A 25393-nucleotide genomic window follows, 5' to 3' on the forward strand; every position below is an offset into this window, starting at 1 on the left:
ATACAACTTATGAAGGGTGAGTCATACTTATTGTAAAAAGAAGGGACTTTAAAAGGTACAGGAGACAGGTAGGCACTTCATTTTTCATAGAGTGTGCAGTTTATCTTTCTTTCCTTTTGAGCCCATTCTTGAGATTTTTCAGTAGAAGAACCAAGGCTTTAAAAAAAATAAATAGATTAGGAAATAAACAAGACATTTGTCATTCTGTACAATGTGCTGGACCCACAACAACTGCTGATGCAAGTCAGGTACCACTCAACAGCTGTCTTATATGCAGACTGGACAAAATGCCAGCCCTGGATTCAAGCTGTTACAGCCTAGCATAATGTGTTCTTATTGCTTTAGCACATAATATTCTTTAAAGAAAAAGTTAATAAGCAATGCACTAAGGGGATATAATCAACACTTCCACAACTGATGTTAGTCAATTTAGCTCCTATTCTAATGCTTGAAGGGGTACAAGTTTTAAAAACGGCCCAGTTGTTACATGTTAGAGAGAATTATTGTAGCATATGAAAAGACCTCAGTATTCAAATGGAGTTCTACAACCTTAAGCATTTAAATGCTGTGTCTAAATGCATAGATGTATAATTTTTATAGATTCTAAAAACTATTTTAGGTAGTCAGAATAGTGTGCTGTGGGACCTACAGAAATACCAAGATTTCTAGAAAGACATTGAAGTGTCATTTATTTACCTGTACTCTACTTACTATGTGGACATTTCTTTCATGTATTTCTTCTTTTTAAGACTAATTGAACCCTCTTAAAATCTATTTTCAGCTCTTTTAATTGTCTGCTTCCCTCTTCTGTTAATTACCTTCTATTTCCGTTTCCATAACCCTTTCTCCTCCAGGTTAGGTATCTTGTCATCACCTCTCTCGACTTCCATGTAAAACCTACATATAGCACTTTATCTTCTCATCACGTGTTCTTGATCTTCTCTTTTATAAAAGCTTTTGCAGCTGTTTTCTAGAGGATTTTCTCTTCTGTCTTTTGTGATGGACATTGTATGCTATTCACTGAAGTTTGAAGTTTTTTTAGTATTATTGTAACAGATTCACACTTAGGTTGCTGCTTTACATTAGAAAGTGTATAATTCATTGTGTAGTCTCCAACAAAAAAAGTATGTTTATATGGGCAGCAACTCAAAATATTACAAATAAGTGTCTTTATCTTGAGGCACAATTAGAGAAGCAAGTAGTCTTTTCAGAGAAATGCTGGACAAATAGCCACAGCTGAACAGCTTTGCACAGAGATTTTACAGTTACACCTGTTACTTATACTGCAGTAGTACCACAGAGGCCCAGTTATAGTCCAGAAACCTGCTGTGTGCTGTAAAAACTGAGAGCAAAGTTGATTCACATGCTCTAGCTTTCATACAACTGAGGAATGACATCCTTCCTCAGGGAAGCATCTCTCTTAAATGTGTCAATGCAGCAACTACAACAGGTCAGTTGTAATCTGATATTATTCTACTATTTTTCTGATAAACCTGGTAGAGTAATATAAATAACTTTTTTTCCCTGAGTTTCTGGTGTTCCTTGCAGTTCCCACAATCATGTCCCATCAGACCTGTACTTAACTACGGTGTTTATATCCTAGGGAATTCATGCTATCTTCTTTTCTTCCCCAAGTCACCTTGAACATAATTGTCTTCTTGTGCAAATGGCTTAAAATAATAAAAATGGTATTGTCAAACTGTAATTGTTTATGAAGCAAACTTGGAATAGCAAAAGATGCTGATTTATAAATAAAATAAACTAATTTAATTATATGGCTGCATTTTTACAGCTGGTACTTGCTTGGCACATTGCCTGTCTACAGTACAGTGAGTGATTAACTGTTGTGACTAGAAAACAATTATTAATTACATTGCAATTTGTGAGCTGTTATATGCATATCTATTAACTTTGGTTGTGCTATGAAGGCTGTTGGGCCAGAGGAGGTTAGTTACCTTTCTAAACAACTATGAAATATCTACAGTGCACTGTACGCTCCAATACGTGACTTTATAGTGAGCTATCTAGTACATATGCCTAACTGGCCTAGACGATAAATAGCCAGACTAGAATCTTTTCACCATTGTTTTCACTATGAGGATAACAGTTAAAGTAAAAAGACTCTAGAGAAACAAAATTGTGTGGCCTTGTGAAGGTTGCTTGCATGTCCGTCTGAAATTTATGAAAAATGTCCAGTCTCCTTCATTTAATAAATGTTACCATTATAGAGATATGTACTTTTTCACATTTTTGAGCAGTATCTGTATAGGACTAAAGGCCTGAAAACTGAACTCCATGCTCTCATTTAGTAGATAGTTCCTTCCTTCCTTCCTTCCTTCCTTCCTTCCTTCCTTCCTTCCTTCCTTCCTTCCTTCCTTCCTTCCTTCCTTCCTTCCTTCCTTCCTTCCTTCCTTCCTTCCTTCCTTCCTTCCTTCCTTCCTTCCTTCCTTCCTTCCTTCCTTCCTTCCTTCCTTCCTTCCTTCCTTCCTTCCTTCCTTCCTTCCTTCCTTCCTTCCTTCTCCAACATCTAAGACACTGTTGTGTGGTTATTGCAATACTGTTCTCTATGCTCATCTTTCAGAGATAGCTGAGCCTCACCCAAAGGAATTTTCTGTCCTATTTTTCAGATTTCATCTTAATTTTATTTTCTCATGTCCCTTCTTCTCTCAGACCACAAAATAACTTTCCATACAACAAGCAATATAGCTCCACGAACTTGAAAGGAGGAAACAGAAAGAAAATTTAATAATGGAAGATATAAACAATCCAGTTGCATTCTACCTTAGCTCACTGGCTCTCTTCACACTTGTGCTTCTGAGCCCAAGCCTTTTGCTTCCAAATGACAATGGTGTGTTCAGGCATGAGGTGTATCTCTTTTTGTACATGCCTTAAAGATAGCTGAGGGGGAAAAAAAATCATATTCAAACTTTTGTCAGTCTTATTGGCCCACATGTCACAGGTTACCTCTGTCTCTTGGAGAAGTGGGAAAATTACGTTGTATTAGCTCTGAGCACTGCATGTTGTCATAGAAATATCCAGCATCACTGACATCCTGCAGAGCACAGTCGGTTAGTTGTAGCTGTCTCATTTCCTCAGTCTACTTCTCAATGACCCAGGGTTCATTGGTTGTTTGTTTTGTTTTGTTTTTTTTTTCTCTTTTTTAAAAACTTTTCCCCTCCTATGCCAACAGGCTTTCAAGGAAACCAGGAGTTCCAGTATTTGAATGTTATTTTCAGGTGTGTGTCTTCTGCTTGAGCTCATGCTAAAATGCAGGCTGCAGATATAGCTGAGCATAGTCTCTTTTCAGAATTTTGGGAGACATTTCCATTTCTGCTTTTTTCTTGTTAAATCATTAAATGATGTCTTAGTAGCCTTTTTTTAAGTCCTTGTATGTTTCTAGCTTTAATTCATTTCCCCCCAAGTATTCTGTCAGCTTATGTGTTCTTTACAATAGATAAAGCTGTCCTTCATCTCCACTGCCCAATAGGTGGTCTTTTTGTAAGTATTCTTATTATTTAGTCATTCTCTTTTCTAACAGTCATTCACTCCGTAGTCTTTATTCTGTGTACATTCATGATTTGCTAAACAGAGCATGTCCCAGCTAGAAAAGGCTGTCGCTTTTGCAGAAATAGCTTCTTTTCTTTTTGTTTCTGTGCTGCCTGCTTCTGATCCAGCATTACGGCTGTCTTGTACCCAGACCAGTGGGACCTGTTGTTCAAATAATGACATTTATATGGACACAAAACTTTACCAAAAACCCAATTGTTTTGCAGATCGGTAAGAGAACTCCCAAGTGGGATAGTTTTCTTCTGAGAAGAAAAAAAATCTTTCTAGTGATTTTGAGATGAATTTGCAAGAGCCTTTAGGATATGATATTTACCATCAAAAAAAAAGGCTAATCCAGATTTTGATTGAGTACAGTGCTTCAACAGGTATTTCCAACATGTTATATCTTTTGTATAAGGATGCCACCAGTCCCCATAAAGCTTCTTCAACTTCAGTAGAGCTGGTTGGGTTCAAACATTTTTTCGGTAGGAGAAAAATTTCTGTATTTCAGTAACAATATGTTTAACTAAAATAAATGCTTTGGTGATTTTTGCCAAAGAACAAATATTGCACTGTAGGAATTGCTTATATAATTTTTTTGCATGCTTTTCATTCTAAAGGATCTTCCAGGCAGCACAAGTGAATGACATCTCTTACTGTGCTCTCTATGGGTTTCATGGCCATTAACGTGGTTTTGGCGAGAAAATCATATGTATTGTTTGGAATGAAGATGACTGAGTGCAGAGTTTATGGGCCTAAGAGCATTATGCTCATGTTACCAGCACTGTGCAGTGAGATTTGGGCCTTCTTTGGTATTCTGTACTATGTACAGTGTGCAGGCTTTACTTCAGTTAATTTGGGCAGGCACCATGTATCTGACAGCAAACTGCATTTAACGATGATGTAATCTGACTGCTAGGTCTATTAGGATATTCCTGCTGAATAAAAAGTGTATGAAGGAGGGGAGTTTGAACTTGTACGGGAAATCCAAACCTGCTGTCCTCTGTCTTCAGTGGCTGATGTGTGTAAGCAAGACTTGACTGGAGCTCAAGGTCTCAAAACAGGCTCCATAGCCAAAAAGCCAGAATGTGGCCCAGTGCTGCAGATCCTGGTTATACTCCTTGCTGGAATTTCTACCTCAGATCCTTTCTTCTCTGGAAAACATTTCTGTAGGTACAACAGCAGAGGTGCTGTGTCCTCTGGATCTGTAGCAAGATGCTGATTTGAGCCTGCCTGAAGACTCTGGTTCAGGTAACCCAGCCATGAACGGCATATTTAGGAAGGCAGACATTACTGGGTATCATAGTAGCTGTATCACTTGCCTGTGTGGAGTAGCTATGGGATCCAGTTTGCCTTGTCCTCCCTAATCCAGTGGGTCATCTGATGATGCTGCATTTTCCTGTTCTTTTGTGACCTGTGTCTTTTCAGTTTTCTTGGCTGTCATCAGCAAATATCTTCTCCTTGCTACCTGGATATAGAAGTTCATAAAGTATTTTGTAGCTACAACAAGGCAAATAGATAATTTATTTTGCTTTCAATCTATTTTAATTGTTCTGTTCCCTGGGACTGACAGAACATTTCTATTTTCTCACAGTTTCTCTGACTCTTTTTTTTCTATATTGGGTTATTTGATCTTCAACCTGCCTTCAAAGTTTGCTTCTGTTCGGTTTACTCTTGGAAAAAAAAATGGCCTATAGAAGATGAATATTTCTTTTCAGTCTTATGGATTTTCTTATTCTATCATACTGCTGTTCTCTCTTGCTCTGTCTACTCCCTGTGACTTAATTATATTGTTCCAAAAGAGAGTTCAGAAGGAGCTGGAGAATTTTAACCTTCATATGTTCAAACCTTTGCATCTGGTGTAGATAAATTTTTTATAAAGACCTTTTTAAAAAAAAAAAAAATCACTCTTTAAAGTTTGCAAGCTTCCCAATACTGTTACAATTATTCCAAAATGTACAGCTTAGTTACGTTCCGGTTCCTATAGCTTAGTGAATGAACTGTAGCTTCTGTGTGAACTGATATAGAGGAATGATTGATATTTTTCTAAAGAACAGCTCTTTCATAATCCAGAACCAGCAGTTACAAGAAACATGTGTTTAAGGTGTCAGAAAACTGCAGTTCTAAAGCTTGTCCTGTTGTAACATTTGACCAGTTAATGCATGAGTATCTAACTCCGCCTCTCCTACCCTTTCTGGCTTAGTTGCCTACTTACACTTTGAGATTTAAATGTGTGTAGAAACAGTGACATAACCTCCTGCAGCAAGGTATGTATTTCAACAGGTATTCTTTCAGTCCTCTTGAACTTACCTACAACCAGCTTTGACCCACCTACCTCATCCTGTTTAGAAGTAATTCCATCATATTTGCCTTATAGCTACAACATCAGTTTCTCTTTATACTTTTAAGCATTGAAGCTGTTTTACATCTGTTGAGCTCTCTTATTTTAGGATAATTTTGTTATCAAGTGATCTCTGAAGTTATTTGGTGTTAATTCCCCTTTCCAGTAAGATCATCAAAAAACACTTCTTAGTGCTCAAGAAGTTTCTGTACCTGGTGTACTCGGGATACAACTTGCCAGACAATAAGGAAAGGGTAGTCTGTATTTCAAAACCTGGATATTCCAGATTTTCTGTAGAGCCCTCTTATTTGCTTCTACACAAACACCGCTGGAGTCAGACTTCATCATTTTTCTGAACTGACTACTTCCAGATGAAGTTGTTTGTGTAGTGTGTGTTGCTTTTCTTCAGTTTTCAGCAATATATATGAATTGCTATACCTCTTAGTTTTCTTAAGAGCCATCAGATGTACTTGCATCTTTCCTAGAACACACTCACGTGAAGAAGAGATCTATTTTATTCTATGAGAATGAAAGTTTTTAGTAATAGTTGAAATAAGCATTGCTTGGTGCTGTCAAGACACTCCACTGGGTACAGAAAAACCTTAGATGTCTCCCTGTTCATGAGCCATGTGTTGGGAGCATTTTAATCTTCTAGACCAAAGGACTAGAGGCAGCAACATCTGCTATATACAGAGCTGAGATTTGATCCTTGATACAGTTCTTGCCACTATTGTTATCAACAAGATTTATTGCTTAATCTGGATGATTTTGAAGAATTCCTCAGGCTCGCAATTAAGACGACCCTATCTCCCAATTTCATTTCTTACCACTTCTGCTTGTTGTATGGAATCTTGTTTTGTAGGATGGGAGGAGACAGGACATACAGAAGTGTAAAATTACATACTAGTAATTGTGTTTGTGATAGTCTTGTTTTCTGCCATCCTATCTTCCTCCCTCTTTCCCCTTTTTACATTATACTGACTTTCTCTATAATAGTGTATTTCCTAATTCTACAAAATTTGTCCTATTTTTTTAATGACTACAAGGGGGAGAAAGGGTGGAAGTTTGCTGTATGTAATACCCCTGTGATTGACAGTCTTTTTGCCTCCTGCTTCCTAGTAGGTAGATAACGCTTGCTGTATGGGATCTTGTTTTGTAGGGTGGAAGAAGAGGGAGGACTACAACAAACACAAATAGTGGTATGTAATTTTCCCTTTCTCCTTTGTCTCTCCCTACTTACCAGTCTTAACACAGAATGTGCTCAATCATATGATGATGCCTTGTACTGCTATTTGCTGCTTTTTATAAAAACACATCTTCCCAGTTTTTGTTAGTTAATTGCCTGAAGCATTTTAAGAAAGAATACAAATGAGAGATTATGTACAACACATGGGTAGTGGGTCAGATTGTGCACATTCTTGGCCACAATGTGACTGAACTTAAACTGAGCAGGTTCTATATCCCATTGCAACATCTGAAGTCTTCTAGTCATCCATTGTCTTTTAAAATATTTAACAGGGTATTCTGTGTGGGATTTTGGAGAAAACAGCTGTGATGGGGAAAGGGTAATCATCCTTCTATTTGTAATAAAATCCACTACATGAATAGAGCGTGCTATCTTTTTGAAAAGCTAATACTGTAGAGCTGATAGAGAACTGCCTGATTTTCTGGGTCAAGTTTCATCAAACTATTGTAAACTTAAATTCTAGTTGCAGAATCTTAATTAGTTTGAATAGCACAGGGAGATGGTACCCAGCCCTGCATAACATATGCGTAACGAGGTTAGAGGGATTTTTCTCAAAAAATTAAGGGGAAGATTGCTGTTAGACAGAGGAGTTGTATTATTTCTAAGGGTAGGACAGCACTTTAAAAAGTACCGTGTTGTGTAGTGTTTGAACATTTCACTCAAAATCACTGAAGTTATGTTGAAGATGTTGTAATTTGGTTTTGGTTTGGGGATTTTTTCTGTCATAAGGCTCACACTTTTGCCCTCTTGTTAAAATGGTACAAACTGGTAGTGTTTATCAGGCAGATATATAAAGCATCATAGCTGCAGCACAAAAATTATGGAAAAAATGCTTTATTCAATTCAGTTATCAAAAGGAGTAAGGAAAAGCAAATGAAATGTCAAAAACTTGTTTCAAGGAAGATACCATCTTCAGTAGACTAATTTTTCTTAGTGTTGTTCTAGGTTGTTGGTGCACTATTGACTGAGAAGGAACATGTCTTCCCAGTGAATCATTCCTAGTTTCTATGACACCCCTAAGATCTGCATAGTACAGCTACAGCAAAAAACAAGTCATAGTTTCAAGTTCTGAATAGCTGTGATAATTATGAAACAAAAGCTGCACTTGTATTTGCCATGATGATCATAAAGCTTTTCCATTTCAGTTGGAAACAAGAACAAAACCTGGTAAATCCTCAACAGAGTAGTGAATTTGCAGTCCTCTTGGTAAGGGCACATTAGGGATCAGATCTTGTATATTAACTGATCTGCACAGATTGTGTGTCAAGAAAGTAAATGGAAAATGTGGAATAAACTTTATCTGTTTGATACTCAGTAAAACAGAATCTTTTTTTTTTTTTCCCTCTGAAGACAATAACCTGTTATAATGGATTACTTTAATCCTCAGCATGCTGTTGTTTATGGACTGACACAATGCCTATGGTCAGGATAATGCTTTTCTTTCTACTGTGAAACGAGAAACAAATGGGTTTTGGATTATCTGTTTGTGCTTGGTCCATTTAAAAGGAAGTTCAGCCTTCCAGTGGATTCTTCCCAGTCTAGGGTAAAACCTAAATTCACTTTGTCAACATGGAGCAAAAGTACTCCATCATGCTGGAAAATGAGTCCCCAAAGTGTATTTTATTTAACTAATAACTGCATGTTGTGGAAAAATGTGAAGTAAGATGATAGAGAACTAATTAAGATGTAGAGGTTTTGTACTGTTGGCATTTGGAAAAAAAGTTAATTGCATTTATTCCGAGGTTCATAACATTACCATTAATTTTCATGATAACTTTATTGCGTAGACATGACATATTGAATAGAGCTGTCTGTTTGACACAAAGTGCATGGGCTACTAAGATGTCAAGAAAAATGGCACTTTAAAAGCATCAAAAAGATGTGTAATTGCTGTGGATTAAGTTTTACTTGAGCTGAGAGCAGAGGGGGTTGCTTTTCTTTTTTTCTTTCTTTTTTTTTTTTTTTTTTAATGTGACTGTGATTTATCTTCATAACCATCACAAAACCTGCAAATATGAGAGCCGCCTTCTCCCCATGCAGCCTAGAAGGTTATCCATTTTAATTTCAAGAGTTGTCCTTGGCATATAGTGGAGTGGCCACCACCTCTGGGTTATACTGGTACATGTTATCTTTATCTCAGTACTATGGATGAAAGGTATTTCAGTGGGAATGGGTGTGGAATAGTGACTCTTTTACCAGCTGGAGTGGAGAGGAATAGTGGAAGTGGGGACTCCCAGAGAGTCCTTGGTATCTCTGTGGCACCTAGAAATCCTGGTTAGCAATAAAGACTCCAGTATCTGTTTTGGCTGAATTGTGAATGTAAAATGTATGTTGCAGCATGTCAGTCTTGTATTTGAGTGTTTCCTGCAAGCAAAGTTTGCAATGTGATGAAGTATATACAGCAATTTGCTAAGAATACAACAAACCTTTTTAAGCAAAGCTGTTCTATGGACATAAGTAAATACTTACTAGCAGGTGTGTGGGCGTATTTTCTGCCATTTGCTAGATTTTTGTAATTTTTCTGTTATAAACAATGAAAGGCAACACTTACAAATACTGAAGGGTAGATTTTGAGAATGGATACTCACACGTATTTTAAAAAATAACATTTCTTGGTTCTTCAGTAATATTGATTTTTTACAATACGAATTAGAAAGATGGCATGGCTTGATTTGCTTCAGTACCTGAAAACTGCTATTCAGGTGTAACAAATCAGATTAATAGTAGTTCTATGTTCATGCCTGTTTATTTTGCAGCTGGGGTATGCTTTTGGCTGGCTTTTCTTTGACCCATAGCTTATAATTTTCTTATTTTATGCCAAATATATTACGTTTATTTTACCATTAATAGAATGATTGTTGCCTCTAAAATTATTTCTGGTGTCCTCTGGTTTTCATCTTTTAGCCTATAATTATTATAACAAGTCTATATATATGCTTATCCAGTTTTTCTGCCTGTTTTGAGCTATTTATAGTTCTCATTAGCAGTAGTAAGAGAGGAGATTTCTCTTGTTAAACACTGAGATGGGATTCTGGAGGTACTGTGAAGAGAAAATTGTTAGTCATGGACTTGATGTCCGAACAAAATAGACTTCAGCCGAAGAAAAGCAGCAGTCCTCTTATGCATCTACTTCCCAGGGAAGAAGAATCACCAAAATATTATCTTTCCTGAGACTGAGATGAGGCAAACCTTTAGTGCACATGCAATGAAACCCAAATCATTCTACAATTCTTTCAATCTATGAAATGAATGCCAGTCTAATGCTGCTCAAAAAAAAATCATGTCTTCATGCCATTGCTTCCTTCATATTAAGCACTTCTGACTTTTGTGAAACCATGTCTGACCTCCACAGCATTGCTGGAAATGAGTGACAAGCAGGGTGACAGTTCAGCCCATCTCCCTTTAGCCTCACTAAGATACAGACAATGACTGTGGGCTGCTTATTCAGGCTCAGTAGAGAGACTGGCCCCATTAGAAACTGATCCTTCCCAACCATCTGACTAGAGTTAGATACCTGTCTTAGCACCATGCTCATGGCTGGGGTGTGGCAAATTGTTATTTCCACATCTCAGTTCAAGAAATTTGTAGCTCTGAGAATTCTGCTGGTATTGTTCATGTGGCTTTTTGATAATTTCTTCTGCATTGTAAATATGTGTATTAAATTTTCTCTCTAAAGGACAGTGGGAGAAGCAACATTTCTCTTTTCAACAGATTACTTTTTTCCCAATGAAAAGAATTATGCACACACAACAGTTTATAACACAAAGAGGGATTAACGATCTCAATAAAAGTTAGATTTCTTTACCTTATAAAAAAGAAAAGAGAAACATTGGACTTTATTCTTTTGCCTAAGGGACTCCATGCTATCACTGTATTTTCTGGTCGGAAAATTGGTAACAGTCTTCCCCAGAGACTATCTAACCTTTACAAAGTTGTCTTACACATGCTAAACTCCTTTAAAAAAATAAAACTAGACATTTAATAGAGAATTTTCTCCTCTGTCCTTTCATAAAAGAATTTATCTCATATTTTATAAATTTGTAGCATATTTCTTCAATAACATTAAAAAAAAAAAAAAAAGAACAGTCCATTGTGAAGGAGGGTAAGCTTGCAGTAATATTAAAAAAAAAGCTCAACAGATTTTGTGAAATTGCTGTCTGGGAGGTGTATTGAGACCTCAGGCCTGAGAGTTGTTGAATCATCAAAGATAACCAGATATTTAGTAATTTCTCTAAGGTAACTTAAGGGGAGTTCTCACTGAGAAATATGACTTATTTGTCATATGTGCAGAACAGGACTCATTATTTTGGGGTTTTTTTTCAGATTCTTTCTCAAGTGTTCATGTTAAATATGCTTAGTTTAAAACATATCTGTCCTACAAAACAGTAAAACCCTACAGAATCGTCCTAGAAATTGAAAGTCATTGCAGTCTCTCAACTCTCCCATTTCTTTCATCAATATATTTCTTGTCAAGCTACATGCTGCTCTCTCCATTGTTTCCAAATGCCAGCCTAAGCTACTACTGTCAATTCCTTTCTTTTTCCTGAAAACATTTACTCTCAGGGAAAAAAAAAAAATCACTCTGAGGTAGAGATTTGTCTGTATATGAACACACATAGAAAGCAAATTTTTGCATATAAAAGAGTCTTTCTTATATGCTCACTGCACAGAGCACTCTCTGGTCTTATGCTCTGTACCTGTGAAAGGGGTGTCACAACCTGGACTGGGAGCCAGGGAGTCATAAGAGTTCTGTGATCCCCTTGTGTTAAATTAAGGGGAAACGACACCAAATGACCAGTTAAAATGTTTTACTTGTGGTAGAAAACAATTTAAACTTGAAAAGGATAATAAACAATGTGGTCTCTTATAAATCTATAAGAGGGGGAAAAAACGAAAGAAAAGAAAAAGAAAGAAGAGAAAGAGAGTCAAAGAAATCTGGTCACCACCCCTGGATCCAGCATTGTCTCAGGTCTGGTAGGTTGGGTGGTGGGTGCACACACAGCAAAGATCTGTTGCCTTTTAAGTTCATCTTATCAGCTGATTAGCATACTAGATGAGGAGGGGCAGGTATTCCATAAACTCATTTCCATGAGAGATGAGGAAAAAGGTGGAGCATGGATTCTGCGCATACATTGAGGGGGAATGGGGTGCACCACCCCTTGTCCAGTTGAGTCGGTAGTTGTACTCACCCTGCCCACCTTTGTTTTTTCCTCAGTTCCCACAGATTTTTGCTGACTTCATGCTTCTTGAGCAATCATCAGGCTTCTGGGGCAGAAATGCTCATCTCTTATCAGGCCTGGTCACCTCTTCAGGCTTACACAATGGAGCCAATGATTAGTGGTCCTTGTTCTTGATGAGAAACATTTGGTTTCACTCAGTCCATGTCTCTCCCTTTGAGGCTTATCTAAGGAGTTTGTCAATACAACTGCAAGGGAGTGATGGGTGCATCCTTTGATACACTCCTGCTTCCTTGGGTGACATTCCTTAGAATAATCACAAAGGCCACAGCTTGTCCTTGAGGTTTTCTGTGTCGATTAATGTTTGAGGCATTCCTTCCTTCAGTTCCTTACAGGGAGAAATCAACAGTGGCACATGCTTGGATGAGTGATCTGGAAAAAAGTGGTCCCATGTTTATGTCTGGTCTATACTCTTCATGTACACCAAAGACATAAATAAATATGTGTAAAATGTATCCTAAACTCTGTCATCAGTTTGGCGGTTACCTGTATTTCCCCCAAAACCATAAGGATTATTTGATTGTTTTTATGCAATTTTGAAGAAAATATCTAATATATAAATCATTTATCAATCAACTAAATTTAATAACCAGATATGCAAAATGGCCAAAGGATTTCAATTTAATTAAATGTTTAGTAGCACCTATATTATTTCTAACTGCAAAATAATGTTTATTTTATATTTGTGATGCAATAATACTCTTTTCTACTTTAGAGCAGAATTCAGAAGAGTTACCAAAATGTCAAAATGTAGACAGGAGGGAGGCCCATGAAAGGGCTCTTGCTTCTATATCTATCCAACCTGGGTCATTGTCAGTACATATTTGGTATTTTGCTATTCTGAGTTCTTACCTTATTTATTTGACCTAATAACTATGATTATGTTATCTCCATTTGACCCACTGAGTATGGAATGTTAAATATGTTTATTAAGTGTATTAGAGTCAAACGATTTACCATAGAAACCAAAGGTTTCCGAGTCTTCATGTGATATTCTTGGAACCTGTCGTATTAATAATGGAGTTCGTTTTGTCATCTGCTTAATGACACTGATTTTCTGTGAAGCAAAGGAGGTGAGACATAGTACATGGTTTTTAAAACATCACTCCTTGAAAAAGTTTGAAAAATAAACCTTCTCTGTCAAAGGCAAGAGGACAACTTATTAGCTTTGTAACTCAATCATTTTTTACTCTGCTGCTTATCCCCTTCATTAAGATACCAAAATCACATGACTGAATTTACAGAGATTCTGACGGGGACTCTGCAAGTCAATAGGAGCTGGGGCAGTCAACCCTCTAAAAATAAGTGGCCTGATTTTTATACTCTGGAGGAATTTTCACTCAAGCAAGAAAATTGTCACAGCCAGATGGTGATGGAAGCATTACTACAGCAAGAGGATGTTAACAAAGATGCACTCAGCAAGGCAAATTGTTACCATAGTTACAGGATGCTAAGCATTTTCAAATAAATAAATAAATAAATAAAATTAGACTGTATTATTTAGATAGCTCAATGGCAAAAAAATAATTTTGCATGATTTTTCCTTTTTGAAATTGATGTGTTTTTTCCACATTCTGCTTAAAACTTTGTTGCAACACTCTCTTGCTGACTAGGTACATTTCTTTCTACCTAAATACCCTTATCAGCTGTATTTATTTTTTATTCTAGAATAAATCCTGGTACTTACTGCCTTTCCTTTCTCCATTCTTCCGACATATCTGTACAACTGAACAAAGCATAATGGTCCATAGGATTTGTAAACACCCTTTAGGCTTCGATAGCAGGATATGACAAACAGCAAAATTAATGTTGCTGTTTTAACAGCTCCTGAGTGTCCTTAGCCAGTGACTGGCCTCCCACTGTGTTAGTTACCACACAGAGGGAGTTTCCTGGAAATATGGCTACATTAAAAGGGTATCAGATCTGATCATAGTCACCTTAAAGTGGGACAAATGAAGTCTTAGAGATCAGAAGAGTTTGCAGTATGCAGGAATGTTAAAACAAGCGTACTTTAATACAGGAAGCAGTGGTAGTGTGTTTGGTAGCCACATGGCCAAAGATAGCTCCTTTACTGTTGGAGGGATGTGCTGTGGAGGTTGTGTTTTTTCTTAATGTCTTGTAAAAGTTGTTTGAGCCATACTAAAATCTGCAGAATATTTACAAACATATTTACATGGTGCAGGGAAAGGGAGGGAAAAGCAGAGGAAAGGGAGAATGCGGGAGAATGCCACTCTTCTTTTGCTAGAAGTAATCATCAGATACCACTTATTTAAACAAAAATTGTGACCTACTAAATCAACACAGAAAAGGTTAAGGTCAGTCTGGCAGGATTTTAAAGGTGAAAGATTTCTCATCTTTACAAATGAGAGAAAATGGAGCTTCTCTTGGCTCCATGGAGCCATTTTTCTGTGTATTTGAAAATAGTGTCCTTACAAAGGCCTGAAAATAGAGATTTGACATGGGCTGATTCTTGAACTAGTTTGACAACTTGTTGGTTTATGTAGGAATTGTGGCAATTCTGCTGCTGTTGGGACCAATTAATTTTCTCTTTAAAGTGTTCACCACCAACCTGAATATATGGAATATTGGTGTTGCTCCCATAGCTGTGCTTTCCTCCCTGCAGGATCACACTGTGTGTTGTATTGGGACCATCTGTCACTATTTTAAATATTTAGATTAATGATCTAATACTAATCTAATGTCTCAAACAATTAATTGCTCTAGATCTGTAGAAAGGGAGACAAAGAAAAACTGAATTCCTCCAGGAAAAGTTGCTCTCATTCAACTTTTCACTTAAAATATTTTGTAGATCAGGGCCAAATACACTAAAGCAGTTCAGGCAAGCAAAGTATTCAGATGTGAATAATCCATGAATATACATAACAAATCATACTTAATTACATTTTGATGTCTGGATAGAAGCCAGTATGTTTTGTCAAGTCTCATAGGGAAACTGCACAGGCTATTTATGCATCATTTCATAAATTGTTTTACCACCATGCTTCATCCTGTTCTTCAGGCATATTTTAAAGCTCACATCTCTTGTTAAGACCAGCATCATATTAAAGAGGAAACACAAATTTCGGTATAAATGCACCAAAGAATATTCCAGTGAAACCATTTCATTCAGTCCACCTGAAATTTTTTCACATCGTCTTGGATGTTTTTACATTTTTCTTTCAACATAATAGATTTCATCCATTAAGAAGCTGTCAATAGATTACATTTCCAGCTAGGACAAGGGCAAAATCCAGAGGAACTAAGGAAAATAAACTGGTTTAAATACATAAAAACTATGATAGATAAGCTGCATTGTTATTTTAGACACTTACTAAATGCATTTATGTGATGTAGAAATATGTGAGCGTACATTTGTCAGCCTAAAAATCAGACATTGTTTCCAGACATTAACTTTCATGAGTACTTGGTTTATTATGATATGCGTACTTAGTCTTGCTAAGATAATGCTTTGGCTTATTAAAAAATCTATTCTTTTCTTACACATATGTAGCTTACTTCACTGCAAGAGACAAATTAATTCCACATTATTTGTCGTGCAGGCCTGCAAACCCGAACAAATTAAACAAAGTAAATCTGGCTGAACCAAACAAAATAGTAGGGGGATTTGGAAATGGATGCTAGAACATGACAATGGTATTTTTCTTTTTGATCAACAGTAGTGGATCTGTGCTAATATTAGGTAAATATTGCTGCTGACTCAAACCTGCGTGAAGCCTTGAGGTAAAGGAGGTGTCTCCTCTGGAGTATTTAGGCATCCATGTCATAAGCAGTGCCATCTCTTAGGCTAATTACTTTCTTCTGTGTGCTCATAATCTCCAAAAATGTATGCTTTCTTGGCTGAGGCAGAGAGTCATCCTTCTGCCTTGAGGTTCTCCTCCTGTTGCAGTTGATGTTGACAGAGCATTGCTGGCAAACCGCTGTTTATGCTGTTTATGCTACTTTCCCACTGTCAGTGTTTTTGTGTTCTTCATGAAATAAATTACTTGTCACAAAGGTTGATATCAAATGTCCGGGACTTATTTGTGAATCTTCTTGGAGGGAGTTTCTTTAGTTCTGCTCTGATGGCAAGTGGTCTTCTGTTTGATGTTATACACATGATTTAAGTGACCTTCTTTTGGTGTTATACACATGATTAAAATAGTTTGCAATGAAAATGAAGTTTCATCCATCACAAATTGCCGCAGTTGAATTGCGTTATCTAAAATTATTACTTAAAAAACCCACTTTAACCACTTTGGAGTAAAGAAAAGTTGAAACTGGAAAATGGATGATCAGTAATCTATGGATATATTTGAGGGCTCTAGAGAGTATATGACCTGCAGGACACTTGCATCAATAACAGCTTTGGGCTTCTTGGCTCCTTTGGTGGCAGCAAGGGGGATGGTGAAGGAAGAGGGAAGATGGGAAAGTAGGCCTATATTTCTTTTTGTTTTCTGGGAACTTAGACTCTTAAATAATACCAGTAGGTGCCACAAAAATAATTTTTATAGATATTTTTAATTTGGGCAATAGATTTTAATTTGTGTTTCACCAGACAGTGTTCTCATCATTTATTTGATAAATACCAACTGTTTAATCTTCATTTGCAAGGAAGATTCAGCAAAATTTGTTCGTATTTAAAAACCTCACTTTTGTGGAAGGAATATAGATCAGATAAATGTCTACATTCATATTGAGCTGTTTCTATTGAAAACCAAGTATAAAAGAAAATATATTTTTGTTAAATATTGAAATTTATGTCACATATTTTTTTTTATTCCCTACTTTTTTGTTATTGTAAAAACAAAACATTGCTTTGGTTTTTTTTTGTAGTTCTGCTGTAACTCTAGCTGTTCAAATCTTTTACTTACCATCATCAAAATCTCGCTAAGTGTTAGAGGTTTAACCTAGAATATTTGTGTAGGAAAGTAGGGCTCACTTGCTCTCAAAACATGAAATGTGGGGTCATAGCTTGGCTGCAGAGTTGAAAGAAAACTTGTATTTGCCTCACTGTGACATTGGTTTGTATTTTTTGTGTCATCAAGCTCATTATATGTACTTATGCTTTCGAAATATTAGCAAAGTGCATTCCCATTCATTGAGGCACAATGCATAGAGACAACTATGTCATTAGAATAACACCTCCTTGGAAACCAGGTCCAAGCTGTAGTCCAAAGAAGCTCTTCTCAGCTTTCATTTAACATTGAGGGGACTTAAATTCTATAGGGGCACTTTTCTTACCCCAAATACCACAAATTTTGGTTTAGTGCATATCAATAAGCACTTTCTTGTCAACAGATTGAGGCAACCTGATAACAAGCTCATGGCTAGGGGTGGGTGGGACATGGGATGGCAGCACCTCCTGCACCAGAGCCTCAGTGTATAGGACCCATGCAGAAGGAGCTTCTGTCCAAAATGTACCTAAGGCTTTCTCTTGAAAGGAAGGGGAGACAGGAACCAGACTGAGCTCTGTCAACTGCATAACAGAGTTTAAACCATTTTAATTCATCTGGGCAGACCCGAGCCCCAAATCCACTGGGGGTGATTCTGAGGAATTGTACTTGCAATAGGCTTGTAGGACTCCAAAGGTGAATTACCTCTGACAGTGAAAATGGGGTAGTCTAGAATAGTTGATTAAAAAAGGACCGTCACCTTTCTCAAAGATGTTCAAGCTATATGCTTTTAGGAGAGAGGAGTAGGCTTTGGACCTTTGAGGAGATTTTTGGTAATCATTGGATCCCCTGAAGAGAAGTGTCTTCTTGCAGTGTTCTGGGGGTAGGCGACTCCATCATCATCATGCTCCTGGTTGCTCACCCTCACCATGTGTTTTACAGACAACCTTACTCCATGTCTTAGGATCCTGGGGTCTGTCCTGGGGTTAGACAGGTCTCCCAGTGTTGCTGTGAATAAGGTATTGAGCAAACCACTTAGGCACCCAGTGTATTGTTTTGGCCATACTAGTAGATTACTTTGACCTACTAGATTTTGGGTTTACTAGCCTTTGTGTTTAGGCTGCATAAAGATCCATGGAAAAATCAGCCTGATATCCCAGGTTTCAGAAGTAAACCCCTCTGTTGGCCAAGCTGACTTTGCTTACATTTGTATCTGATGGGTTTAAATGTGGGGCAAGATCCAAACATTTGGGCATTTTGTAGCCCAGTGTCACAGACTCTGAAGACACCGATTAGTTGAAAATTTTAATAGCTCAGGTTTTGGACCTAATGTCTAGTGCTTTGTGAAGGATGACAGACTACTTCTGGTAACTGAGTCAAATATTTCTGTTTGTCTTCTCTGCATGAAGTTCTTCAGTACAGCAGTTTTCCACATAGTTTCGTTAAAGTCAATGTAGTTGCTTGGTGTAATGCACTAATAGCTCAAGATTACAAACTGTTGAAAGTCTCGTGAGTTTTAAAATCCCAGAGACGGTAGTTATTTTCTTTTTTCTTTTTTTCTTTTTCTTTTCCTTCCTTCATATTCTTGGAAGGGTTTTTGCTTTATTTATTTTTAAGAATTTTACTCAGAGGAAGCCAAATATAAGACTGCGCTCTTGTGCATGCACTATGCCAGCATCTTCAGTTGTCTCATAACAGTTTTCAGACAATACAGTCTGCACTTTTCCCTACCAGTCATTCTAGAAAAATGCATTAGATTTCAGTTATTCCATATCTTAGACTGTAAAAAATTATTACAAGGTCAAGGTCCAAACTCTGTTCAAAACTTTTAAAAAAACCTTATTCATTTCTTGCTGGAATCTTTGATTATGTGCTAAGACAACTAAACAGAAAAAGTGCTTCACTATCAGAGAATTAGTTTGGTGCTGAGCGTTCTTTAAAATCATCTCATTTACATCAGTGACTAAACATGGTCTTTTTTCCTGCTCAATTCAATTAAGTATTTTGAACTGAAATGATATATCTTATGGAAAAGTCAAGGTAGCTGTCTTTTGAAATACTTTTCAACTCAGTAAGATGAAAGTAAGACAAAAAACATACTCATTTCTAATTTTTAAGAAATATTTATCAATTTAGAAAACAAAAAACTATTTGAACTTCAGATAATTCTAAGTATGTGGTGTTGTTTACCATATCAGACACCTATTTGAAAACAAGTACAGAAATGCTCTGCAGCTGCATTTACTTAGAAAAAATGGAGCTACCTTAGAATATCAGGTCTCCTGCAGCATTATCAAGTGAGGTTTGATAATCATCAAGGAAAAAGTCTAATCTAGTATTTTCATTCTTCTTGCTGTACAGTTATATCTCAGACTGTTCCTGGATTCAAGTGCACTGGGCAGCAGAATTAACTTTTCATATGTATTCCTATTTGATCATATCAATTTTATTTTTAGGCAATTTTCTTCAAATGTCTATATGCATGTGTATATAATACACATTTTCTAGGGAAAAGCTTAAATTATTCTCTAAATAATGGTATTTATATACCAAATACAAAATGCTTTTCAGCTTGGGAGTTACTGTTCTGTGATTTGAAACATCAGTGAGCACGTTTTTGTTCTGCCTTTTGAAGATATTGCACTTTAAATATATCTGCATTTAGTCTGTCCTGTTTTATTTTTGCTTATAGTGCCCTCACCTGTAACATAGGGCCAAGTGCAGAACTTTAGCAGTAAAAATGACAATTTTGTCTTTGAATCTCAGCCAGATAAATACCTCTCTAAATGTCTTGTTTTGACAGCCAGAAACAGCTAATGGGTTCCAGCTGACTTGTATTAGTTTGCAAGATTATACTTGAAACATTACTGTGGTGTTTAGTGTACCCTAAATACAGTTTACTTTTATGTCAAACCTCAGTTGTGTACTCTTACTCTATAATGGATCCTGCGGACACTAATGAAGCAAATAATTCATGCTTCAATTTCAAGTACCGTCCTTCATTTAACCATTTATCAAATTGTGGGACACAACAGATCAAAATAGGAAGCAACTGGGGTGGGAGAAACAAAATCAGTGTAGCTGCTTCTTTGGTGTTCCCTCACTTGTCATCTGCCCAGGTAAAATCTCTCTCCAAAGTTCACAAGAATGATAAGCACACCTTTCAGTAACAGACTTTTATTCAGCAAACTTTTTAGAAACAAACAAGAAATCTGGGAAGGATTACCAATTTAGTCTGGATTTTTTTTATTTTTTAAGATCACTCAGAACAATTATCCAAATAGTCATAGTTTATATCTGAACATAAAACTAAGTGGATAGGCCTGCAGGATGTAAAACAGCTATGGTTTTCTCATTTTCGAGTCATCTTGATTTGATATACAGACAAATACAGTATAGGCTTCTTTTGTTTACACTGTGACTCCCAGTTTAGTACACAGATGCAAGGTGACAACCAGTAGAGTATGGATATTTTTTTAAGGCCTGAGCAGGAGAATGGGGTGCAATAGCTTCTCTTCAACAGGGAAATCTGAATCTGGCAGGATCTTGCAGTACTGGGTTTCTGGGAGTACCTTCCTTTGGGAACTTTTCTCTCTGCAGTGGTCTTCCAGGCTATGGATCTTCAGTGCCCATGTTGCCAATCAGGGCACAGAAGCAACTAGGGGCACAGCTGTGTACTGTCAGGTGAAAATAGAAAAAGCTTGCTTTGCTCTTTTTAAATGAAAAGTTCATCACACAAAAATTCAAGATTTTTGTTGAATGAGAAATGGTGCAAGGTAGGAAGAGATGTAAAGAGAACAGACCCTGCAGATCAATCAATTAGGACTCAAAAAGTTCAGATTTCTTCACAATTTGCAGACAGCTTTCCTTAGTTATGTTTTCCTGCCAGGACCTGATTGTAATTCAGGGATGCTCTTGACTAAGTCTTTCCACAAAGCTGAATCCTATATCCTGTAAATCAAAGCTTGCTCCCTTGTATGCCTGTGCATTCTCTTTCCCTCCCCTGCTTCCCTACAAACACATGCTGCCATTAATTTCACTCATACTAACCTTAATATTTCTCTTACAAATTTCTGCCCTGTTAATGGTGGACTGTATAAGCTTTGCTCGTGCCGGGTTAGACTCGAGTAGGTTGTGTTTAAGGATAAGTATCTGATCTTCACACAGATGCATTTCAGGGAGGTAAATGAGGAATGGGGGAGAATGGATATGTGGAATTTTGTATGAATTACTGCACTGCTTCCTGTCTGCTTCATATATATATGTGTGAGTATTTACGCATGATTACTCTTCTCCTCTAATACCTCGGTGTCTTGGGCCAGGACCCCACTGTGCTGAGGCTGTTCCAAACAGCCTTCCTGGGTTTGAAAGCCAAAATTAATGGAATATATGGGATCACAGCCAACCTAAATTTAGTTTTCACCATATGTATTGCACTGCACAAAAATAATTTAATTTCCCCCCCCATTTTTTGGCTTCTCTTTTTAGTTTTGTTCACTTCCCAGTTCTCAAGCATTAGCATTACAGTACAATAGCTGGACAAAGACAAGTGAGGAAATATTTCATTAAAGACAGCTGTTTTCAATAAATATTTGTTTCGTGACATTTTTACTGACTTTAGACTTTTCAAAAGGTATGTTCACATCTTCCTTTTGAGCCAATTTATATAGGTAACTGTTTCTTTCAATATCAGTATTATGGCTATCTTCCTCAAGACTTTTTCCAATATACATGTTTTACCATTTTTTCTCTTTTCAAAACATGAGGTTATTTTAGAAATCATGTATAAACTGCTGAATACTAATATATGCATGTTTTATTTTAATAAGCATTGGGAATCTGTATTGGTACAACAGATGGAAAAGGGCTCAGTGAATTTTGCTGTCTTGTAATGTGCTTGACATTATAACCTTGGGCAGGGATTTTGGTTTGGCCTTCCAAAAATGAAGATTATCAGCCTCTGCAAGTGTTTGAGGTGGGTAGGATGAAATCCTAAAAGCATTGCCTCTGGAGTTAAGAGCCTGCCTTTGAAAGCCTTGGCCTAGGTAGAGAGGGTGAAAGTTGGGGTGATAAATACATGATCATTTGCTAGCAAAGCAAGCTTCTAATTGATGTGATTGAGGAGTGAAAGGGTTTCTTTGGAAATTTATTTTAGAAACTATTGACCAGAACAAGCTGCGTATGATTTCTTTCCAACAGATTATTTTTAAAAGGAAATTCAATTGCAAGCATCCAGTTCAAGAACAAGACATTCTCACAGCTGAACAGGAAGAAAATAATCCTATTGCTTTGGACTTAAATGAAAATAACACTGCTTTTTGTGTGCTCATGCATGTCTGCCATTGTAGCTCAGCTTCTATCATGCGTCAGTGACTGGAGCTGTGGTTCTGGTGGTATTTGAGCCATTCTGTTTTGCTTGTAACATTTTGTTTCTACCATTAACGAGACTTGTTACAGCTAGCTTAACGATAACTTCCTGTAGAATATTTCTTTAAGGGCATGACTCTTCCTGTAACAGGTCTCAAATAAATAATGACTTTACTTTAGAAAGTGTCAAAAAAAATATAAAAGTCTGATCCTGGAAACATGATAGAAACTTATAATTTTTCTTTTTATTTAGAAAGACGCTTTTTCACTTTAATGAATCAAAATTAATTTGGTTTTAACCAATTAACTTAATTTGCCATTAACTTAATCCTTAACTAAAACATTGCTTGATGGCTGTAGCAAATTAGTTCACACATTTAAAGAAGGTCTAACAAAGTATTCTGACGTGGAAACCACATCAGGCGTAATAACTGTTTTCATAGCTCTACTGGTGTGCCAGAATAATGCTTTTCAGCACAACACTGGGCTAGTTAAAATTCTTTAGGAAACAAGGCATTCTGGTTTTTATTCTCCTTCCTAAACAAATTAATTTTAATTCACCTACTTCTGTTTCTGATTTCTTTGGCTGTTCTTCCTTGGAAGGGCAATTTGGGCTAGTGTAATTGTTTTGTATGTTAATATCTATTGCCAGGCTCCATAAAATAGTAAGTAGTATTATGTGATGACTGAATATACTGACCGACTGACTTTTGCTAAGGACATGCAGGTTTTTTCCTCCTACTTTTTAGGACTGGATTGTATTTGCTCTTAAGTTCCAGGAAACTTTAATTTTCCAGCATATTTATTTACAATATATTAAGTGAAGTATATCTTCTGAAAATTACAACATACTCTTACTTTTTTCCCTCCCCTAATTTCTTATAGAATACAGAATGTTGTGGTTTTACTATGTATGTTTTAATGTTAACCTTACCATAAACCATTCTCAGCTATCATTTCTTACAGAAGGAAATACTTTTTCCTCAGTATAACTTCTAACTTTTATTTCAGTTTGTGTGCTTTAGGCAATAAAGTCTCATAAATATATGTGACTTACATAAACACAGTTATTTTGTAAGCAATCCTTAATAGGAACCATTCATTAACAATACGCTCAAGCTATCAGATATTCTGAACATTCTGAAAAGATGTATTATAAAATTTCAAATCTGCATATTAAACTTCCAGTGATTAAAAAACCCCAACCTGTACGATAGGAAACAGTACTGGCTAATTGCTTATTCATTAATGCCAAACTTTTGAGGCAAATGTTCAGAAGACCAACATGTGTTTCTCACCAGCTCAATTTCTACATGTATAACTGTGACTGGATTTCTCACTGCTTCACCGTGGAAATAAGTGCTCACTTCATGGTCAACTTCACTATGATCTGACTATTTGGGTCCGTAATTTATTTTCATGTTCTTTGCATACAGGTTTAAAGAAAACCTTTCTGATATGCTTTATTTCATGATATCCACAATAAGTAATAAACCACATTTTCTTGTTCTGCATGTATATCTATATCTCATGCAATGTAAAATCTTGATGTAACTATTTAGTGGAAGTTTCTGACATTTCTTTCTGTTCATAGTATAGAATACTGAGAGTGAGCTCAAAGGTAAGATATTCTTATACAGTCACCAGTGTGTGTGAAGCCATCAGTTAAGTGCAAATTATCTTAATTTAGCAGAATGCATAGCTCAGCAGTGTTTTTCTGAATCTCTAGTGGAATAAGATAGTTCTGGGAGCTATTTTAAGTTTATTTTCAATTATTTTGAGCAAATATTCCTCAAATGGAAATTTAGTTTGATCCTCAGACTTGTTAAAATTAGATGTAAGCAGAACCTTTTTAATTCTAGTTTTAATCCAGTCCTGCCTCCTCTCATTCATTTTGTGTCAATCAGACTTGAACTGACATTAGAAAGTTCAAACACTTTCAACTATGATTCAGCCTGAGTAGGGTTTGTTTAACCAATAGTTGGACTCTAGCTATTAAAAAAACTATCGACTATCTTACAAAGAAAAAGATGCTTTTATATATAAAGGCTACAGTAAATTAAGCGGCTTCAGTATTATTTGAAAGGAATAACATAATAAACAACCTTCTTGAGGATTACACTTTCAGAACAGTTATATTAACTTATATTTGCAAACCTCCTTTCTGAATTATTCTATATATTTCTTGTCCATCACTGGGAAACTATTTTCTTCATGTTTTTGAGTAGCTATTGTTTATCTCTTCTTTCTTCCTTAGGTTTACCGCTACTTTTATCCATATTACTTAAAACAAATACAGTATTATTACTTCGTACCAGGCTGGGGTTGGGGTCAGGGGGTTTAAACACACACCCTCTTTTGAAGGAAGATGGCACAAATCTTCTAATCATTGAAGCCACTTCTTATATAGGACAGTTATTTTAGCATAGGTAATTTTTAGACATAAATTTCTAATTGCTTTCATTAAACTCACTGCATAATGTGCTCTGACCCATCACAACAGAAAAGTAGAAATTATTTATAATAAAGTATTTCATTATGTTTTTCTCATATTTTTTGTTGCATGAATAAATTTGCAAGCTGAAATAACAAGCAGCTCTCCTCCCACTGCCCTAACAGTGATAAACATTTTTAAATGCATCTGAAATAAACTTGGAGTGCTGTAATTGGCAGCTATTTTGGGTCTGATCTATCAAAATCATTGACATTTTGCCATTGATTTCCATGAGAAGTCTCTTCATCAGTGCTATCGCTTTAATAAAAA

The 25393-nt window shown here is 36.4% G+C and overlaps 1 protein-coding gene across 5 annotated transcripts in view; it reads left to right on the plus strand.

Annotated features, from left to right (window-relative positions):
* FGF14 (fibroblast growth factor 14) overlaps window positions 1–25393 on the plus strand; it is a 420876-nt gene that overhangs the window by 233319 nt on the left and 162164 nt on the right. For 2 of the 5 annotated variants that reach the window (XM_074859338.1, XM_074859337.1), the window contains exon 2: window positions 7047–7086. The exons of the other annotated variants lie outside the window; for them this stretch is intronic. Coding sequence is in view for 1 of the 2 variants with exons in the window: in XM_074859337.1 (XP_074715438.1) it covers window positions 7047–7086 (40 nt within the window). In the remaining variant the exon portion in view is untranslated. The remainder of the gene's footprint in view (window positions 1–7046; window positions 7087–25393) is intronic. 5 annotated transcript variants of the gene reach the window in all.

The sequence above is a fragment of the Strix uralensis genome, chromosome 2 (genome assembly GCF_047716275.1).
Source record: "Strix uralensis isolate ZFMK-TIS-50842 chromosome 2, bStrUra1, whole genome shotgun sequence".
Lineage (NCBI taxonomy): Eukaryota > Metazoa > Chordata > Aves > Strigiformes > Strigidae > Strix > Strix uralensis.